Source organism: Nymphaea colorata, chromosome 5 (genome assembly GCF_008831285.2).
Source record: "Nymphaea colorata isolate Beijing-Zhang1983 chromosome 5, ASM883128v2, whole genome shotgun sequence".
Classification (NCBI taxonomy): Eukaryota; Viridiplantae; Streptophyta; class Magnoliopsida; order Nymphaeales; family Nymphaeaceae; genus Nymphaea; species Nymphaea colorata.
In genome coordinates this window covers 10,765,949-10,772,834 of record NC_045142.1, presented here as the reverse complement: position 1 = coordinate 10,772,834, position 6,886 = coordinate 10,765,949, and the positions used below count along the sequence as shown (strand labels likewise).

Genomic DNA, 6,886 nt, shown 5'->3' with positions numbered 1-6,886 from the left:
TGGCTATACAATTGTGCTAGCACAACTGCCCCCCAATGCATAGCGGTGAAATTCATCCACATCTTCCAAAAATTGGACATACTGTCAGCTTAATCTTGAGCCTAAATTTTCAGTAAATAGATACATGCCAAATAAATATACAAGAAAAGAGCTCAATGCTTGGTCTGCTTCTTGTGAAGGTGCATCATGCTTTGCATGCCGCCATTTAATCTGTAGTTCTAAAAAACTAATGATATTGACTTTCCCCCAAATGCCACAACTTTATTAAACTCCAAATTTGTCAACCCTAGAAGGTCGCTGCTTTTTCCTATCAAGCTGTACTGGACATCCCAACCACAGGTTTTTCGTAAGTTCTAAGATGGAACAACTTAGGAACATCTTCTAAGGTGATCGTCATCTCGAATCCAACAAACAAAAATGTGTTTGCCTAAGAATCCAACTTCTATGTCAGGACGTACAAGGACCCCCATTGGAGTTCCATTATGCCATGAGAAAGCAGCATTGATAATTGCATTCTCGTCAATCTCTGCTTTTGGAAGTCCGATAGAACTTCACACCAATTAACAATCAAATGCCATTGGCAACACCCACATTTCTTCAACAGAAATACCAGTGTCAAAGACATTATCCTACATAGAAACTTTAATTTTAAATACTTGAACATGGATTACTTATATTGACGTCACACAATTGCATCATTTTCTTCCCAACTATCTCCACTACCGCTATATCAAAATCAGGTTTTCTCCTTCACCTAGAAATTTTGATTTTTAGTGTAGCTACAGTCTGCTAACACTAATCCTTTTGCTTCATCCAACAATGGATTCTTATCCTTATTATCCTTCTTTATGTATTCTTCACCTCTAGGAGTCGCTCCCCTTGTACCACCTCCTTCTGCTCAAGTTTCTTCTACCTTGCATTGTCTGACTCTACGTCTGTCCCTTTGTGTCTGACACCTCTGTTTGCTAAAATTCATACTCACTTGCTTTGTCCATCTCCACGGCATCTCCCTTCATTTCTGCCACCTCCTCGTCCTCTTTTTCTTTCACGCCTTCCTCTCTTCTTCCAAGACCTGCTCAACCTCATGTGACAAATGTTCTGCTACAACAATAGCTTCATCCTCTTTCTATTCTGCTAAAACATCGTACTCACCTATCATTCTATCTTTTTCCAAGTTTTTCAGATTTCTTCCAATGTATAGGTTGACTTCACCCCATTTGACATCGAACAATAGAGGTTCAGTGTTGTATTCTTTTGCATCGATTGAATTAGACATCGCTAATCTACAACAATGAAAAAACTGATATGAGATAGTGAAATAACAAAGCTATATAAAGCCGGAGATAAACACACATATATAAGACATTAACATAATAACATGTATATATACTACATATGATAAACAAAAAGATATGTGATAATGTTGTTATTTCATTAGTCACCTCTTTCTGTTTCTCTTCTATAGTATCTGCTATATGAAAGCGCGAGACCAACATGAAAGTAGTAGACGATATCCATCACCGATGAGGATAATAGATCCAACAGTCATCCTTATGTTTGCTCCGACATACGATATTCGGCCAACAATGATAATTTCCACCAATGAGGATGATAAGTACACCCTGCAAACAAGAAGTCATTTTGGAATAAGCAAACCTGGTAGAAGCCAACACTTGTTTCAATAGACATCCTTAAGGTTGCTTTGACCGATGCACTTCAACCGATGACGTGTACCTCTCCGACGAGGATGATCTTCTTGCATCATTCATACCATCCACCTTGGGGCACGCACTTTTTGAAAAGACATTTTGCCGCACCAAAAGGTATTTTTGGACAACAACAACTTTACATCCAGATTACTCACATCATTCCCGCTGTCAACTGAGGGGCATTAGTGTCTACCGAGCACACCAGGCGATTCGCCTTCCACCCAACTTGGCACTGGTTCAGCTTCTGAGTTAATGTTCGATAAAGTTGACTGATGCGGTAGTAAAAGTTCTATGAGATAATAATTATTTATGAGATAATGAGATAACACTATAATATGAAAAAAAAGAAAACAGTCTTTACTGCTTAAAGGGGTATATTAGTCATAACGATATGCATATATGGACTAACAAATTTTACCTTTAGCGAATCGCCAAATCTTCTTTTTGTTGTTTTTGTTTTTATCCCTACAAAAAGCTCCTTTTATATTAATCATGCACTTTTTTTGTCATACTTAAAATGTCACATGAAATTATATACATGGAGACAGCATATATAACCAGCTTCCCTCACTCATTCCCCACTCTCTCTTCAAGCTGCCAGGCATCTCATATTCTGGTGACCATCGTAATCCTGATATCTTGGAGAGGATGGCATGGTGGAGGGAGGAACGTAAGGGTGGTCATCCTGTAAAAAGAGAGGGAGAGAGAGAGAGAGAGAGTGGGAATTATACAACCCTTAAGGCAGTTCGATCAAATAATGGAAGACCCTGGTGGGTTGTCCACTAAACAGCTACATATATAGAATCAAGATGAATTGATTGTACACATACACACGTGTACACAAGGTATAAAATTTTAAAGTTCTTAAGGGGCATCAGTATGTAAGTGAAAAAATTGCTATATATATATATATATATATATATATGAATGGTGACTCTACATGTAAGTGGACACTATAAGACATCAAATGTGAACCGTCTGATCTACAACCCAGGCTTCTCCGTTCTCTCTCTATCTCTCTTCCCCTTCTTCCTCCCTCACCCCACCAGTAGGTCCCCCTTGCTGTAGCCGTCTGGCTCGCCAGGGCTCCGCTGAGCCGCTTATGGGACCTGGGGAGGAAGCTGCTGAGCCTCCCCCTTCCCTTTGACAAAGCTCCATAAGCTGCCAGTGGTGGTGGTAGGAGCGGAGTAGGATTTATTGAAAATAATGATAATAAGAATCATTCATCTCCATCCACCTAGACAACCTTGATTTGATGTATTGAAGCATTATATATATATACATATATATATATATATATATATATACATATATATATATATATATATATAAAATTGGCTGTGATAGATGTGAGACCTACCCATTGAATACCATTGGTCACAAAAGGATGAAGGTTGTGCTTTCATTAATAGTACCAGAGGATATTGAAATTGTCATTACAATAGTGTAAGTTATTCCAAAGATTTATCTTCTTTTAAGGACTTCCCATGCATATTACATAGATATTTGAATCAACCAAGAAAGTCACTTATATATCTATTTGATTCACTTCACGTTGCTATAGGAGTGGCAACAGCCAGCAGAGGCACAGCTTTGCGCATGGTGAGCCCGAAGTACTCCTCTACATCAAGTTTTTCTGGCGACATCCCTTCTGGAAGCTTCCACTCAAAAGAATGGATGAGAGCAGCGAGAGCTAGATAAACGGTGCGGACGGCCAAAGGAATGCCAGGGCACATCCTCCTTCCTGATCCGAAAGGAATGAAATGAAAATCCTTCCCCTTGAAATTTACATCTGACTCCAGAAATCTCTCTGGCAAGAAAGCTGTCGGGTTCTCCCAATAGGCGGAGTCACGGCCGATCGCCCATGCATTGACGAGTACTTCCGTATGTTTCGGGATGGTGAATCCGCCGACCTTTGTGGTGGCATCCGCTCTATGGGGGACAAGAAGGGGAATTGGTGGGTGCAACCTCAGGGTCTCTTTCACGACCGCCTGCAAGTAAGGGAGTTGTTGAATGTCTGTCTCCTGAACCACACGATCTTCACCGATGATCTGTTTGAGTTCCAAACGTAGGATCTCCATTTTTTTAGGGTTGAGGAGCAGTTCAGCCATTGCCCATTCAATAGTACTGGAGCTTGTGTCAGTGGCGGCAAGGAACATTTCCTGTTGCATAGAATTGCTTGAGCCAATCATGAATGATCAATTTATAAATTAATATTTCTTTTCAATTCGAATAGGATTAGATTCACATATTCATGGCGTCCTCTAACTTCTAGTGCAAAGGTTAAAACCTCTCCTTTCTCTACTCTCCTAGTTTAAGGTTATAGTAAAACCAAAGTGAAAGTAGAGTGCCACACATCCATTGTATACTCATTAATTAGACACACGTCCATTTTTTATAGTTTAGAGAAATAACACTTACATGAATCAAACTAAAAATTGAATTTTCACATCTTACCAACCGACTAACTATGATACTCCTTTTTGAGGGTCTCGTATGACTTCCATAAAACAACCTATGAGAAGAAAGTAAGAGAAGCTTATCAAACCATACCAGTAACAAGGGCTTGACGCATTCCTTTTTGAACTCTGACCCCGGCTTCGTGCTCAGCTCTAGAAGCACATCCAAGAAGTCACCTTTTTTCCCTACCTTGCTGGTAGAATACAACGTATTGCGTTTCTCTATGATCTCATCCAACAACTCATAGAACCGCTTGATGCAGACCTCTGCTCGGCGCCTGATCCCTTGTGGGTCTATGTACTTCAGCAGCGGGAAGAAGTCTGAGATGTTTGGTGAGCCAAGGGCAATGGCCAAGTCCAAAGACAATGCCCTGAACTCGGTGACAGAGTCCGAGCCGAGGCCCATGGTGTCCTGGGAGAAGAGGGTGTTGGAGATGGAGTTTAGAGCGGTCGTCATGGAGCACTCGCCGACGTTCACTGCTTGGCCGCCTTGACAAGCCTCTCGGACATGGCGCAGCAGCTCCTGCACCTTCTGTTCACGCAGCCCCCTCAGTGAGTCCAGCCTTCGGGGAGTGAGCAGCTCACTGTTGCAGATGCGCCTCATCTCTCGCCATCTCGGGCCGTTCTGTCCCAACCCCAGCGCCCACTTGGAGTGGTCAAATGGGCTGGCTGCGTCCATGACGCTTCGCCCTACGAAGGAAGATGCGAACATAAGGATCACAGATATATATCACTTTTATATATATATATATATATATATATATATATATGAATTTCATATAATACAAATTCATAATTTTTTTTCGCTAATAACCGTGCCATTGATATGCCCATGTACGCAGTTTTCATTCATGCTTGAATTGGTTTGGAGGTCAGTTCCCATTGGAGATGGCATCTGAATCATCCAAATCCAGTCGGATAGTTTACTCATGCTACTTCCACTGTGAAAACACTGGAAGTAAATAGAGAAATGGACGTCGCACAGGCTTCTTAGAAGGGTATTTTGGCTATTTTTGAAAAAATGGATGTTTTTAACATTTTATAAAAACTGAATTCCTTCTTTGCCCTTGTAAGGTGTGACCTTTTCTTAATAGACTAAAGGCTTTGTGGGTCATTTCATCTACTTCACTATGAAGAATATTTATGGGGTCATTTGGTATTGAACCTCTAAAATTAAGTCTGGAAGACTTAATGGAACAAGACTTAATGGAACAGTTAAATGACATATAGCTAACTGTGCTGGGTATAGCTCTAGGTTCATGATATGTAGACTTTTGGCTCACTCTTTGGGGTATGTATCAAGCACATGAACCTATATACTTTTGCATCATGCACAAACTTGTGCCAAGCTTAGGTTGAACTATGAAATTTTTAGTTGAGGGATACTAAATAGAAATTTTTAGTTGAAGGATACTAAACAATTATGAGAATGAGAAAATAAGAATGAGACGTCAATTGGGCCTATGTGAGCAGTTGCACGCTCGAGCCTACACTTGCCTCTGCCCTTGCAGCTAAGGAAAGAAGAGAAGCTTAGGGACATTGCTGTGCTGCCATGGACTGAAAGGGATTACTTCAATGACAAATTAAGTCTTGGAACCGTGCTGATTGATTGCACCCATTTGCAATGTTATACCTGCGAAGGCCTGGTCATGCTTCTGCAGCACCTCCGCGGCCATCTCGGCGGAGGAGACGACCACCGTGGTTTTGAAGCCGAGCCGCAGCGTCATCAGCGGGCCATACACCTTGGCAAGCTCCGCCAGGGACTCATTGAGTTTGGTGCCAATCTGGAAGAGGGAGCCGAGGATCGGGAGACCCACGGGACCCGGCGGAAGCTTGCTGGATTTTACGGAGAAGAGACGGAAACTGTAGACGCACGCCAAGAAAGTAACGAACCACAGAAACAGTTCGAGTGGATTCGCCATTTTTCTCAGCTCCTTACAGATGGAGAAGGAATACAAGGCCCGTCCGGCGCTTAAGTAATGTGGAGTGTAATGTAAGCACGTCTACAACGGTCGTAGCGATCGTAATCAATTGCGCTCATATTCCAAAGTGGGCCCGTACCGACTGCGGGTCTATTTTGGCCTACGGTGCACCGGCCTGTCGTTTTTGACTTTAAAACAAACCACATTCTCTGAACCACATTCTGATACGTGAAGGAATGACTTTCCAAAATGTGTGGACGTTTGATATAAGATATTTATTTGAAACTAACCCAATGGCCCACATACTTAAAGGCGGTTGGCCGCTTTTGTTTGATTGCGTCGAAGACTGGATTTTGATTGCATCAAAGTCTATGTTTGATGGCCGGAGGAAATACTGTGCAAGAGGGAAAAAATGAAAAAAGCTTACGATAAACTTTCCCTCGGTAAAAAGTTCAATCGAGGCTAAATTTCTCCTGAAAAAAAATCGGACCCTAGAGGGTCCGACTTTTTGCAAAGATAAATTTTTTGCCCCCTTTTACTCTTGTTCCTCTTCAACCACTCGCCCAACTGCTCGCCATGCTCTCTACTACCGCTGCTGCTCTGCATTCAGCCGTCGTCCTGGTCCTTGGAAGAAGTTGAGGAATGCCAACCTCTCTCTCCCTACTCTACATCGCCGTCTGTTTTTCCTTCCGCGGCTCCATGGGGAGCCTCGCAAGTTGAGGTTTTTGAAGTAGTGTATATTGTTCTTCGTTGGTGGGTCGTGATGATCTTTGGCTTCAAACGGTTTTCTTGATAA

General features: G+C 42.0%; 1 protein-coding gene across 1 annotated transcript; it reads right to left on the bottom strand.

The window, feature by feature from the left end:
- Nucleotides 1–3,088: 3,088 nt before the first annotated feature.
- Nucleotides 3,089–6,123, bottom strand: LOC116253920 (cytochrome P450 76T24-like). Its single transcript, XM_031628916.2, has 3 exons — nucleotides 5,802–6,123; nucleotides 4,263–4,858; nucleotides 3,089–3,871 (listed from the first exon to the last, which is right to left on the bottom strand). The coding sequence occupies exons 1-3, from the start codon at nucleotides 6,088–6,090 to the stop codon at nucleotides 3,260–3,262; spliced, it is 1,497 nt and encodes a 498-aa protein (XP_031484776.1). The 5' UTR covers nucleotides 6,091–6,123; the 3' UTR covers nucleotides 3,089–3,259.
- Between the last annotated feature and the right edge of the window lie 763 nt (nucleotides 6,124–6,886).

What these genes read in the sequence shown, in the direction of transcription:
- LOC116253920 (XM_031628916.2), bottom strand. Translation starts at nt 6,090, where the DNA reads ATGGCGAATCCACTCGAACTGTTTCTGTGGTTCGTTACTTTCTTGGCG. An exon ending in GCATGACCAGGCCTTCGCAG is followed by an intron (nt 4,859 to 5,801) that starts GTATAACATTGC and finishes CTTCCTTCGTAG; the next exon opens with GGCGAAGCGTCATGGACGCA. An exon ending in GCGTCAAGCCCTTGTTACTG is followed by an intron (nt 3,872 to 4,262) that starts GTATGGTTTGAT and finishes TCTATGCAACAG; the next exon opens with GAAATGTTCCTTGCCGCCAC.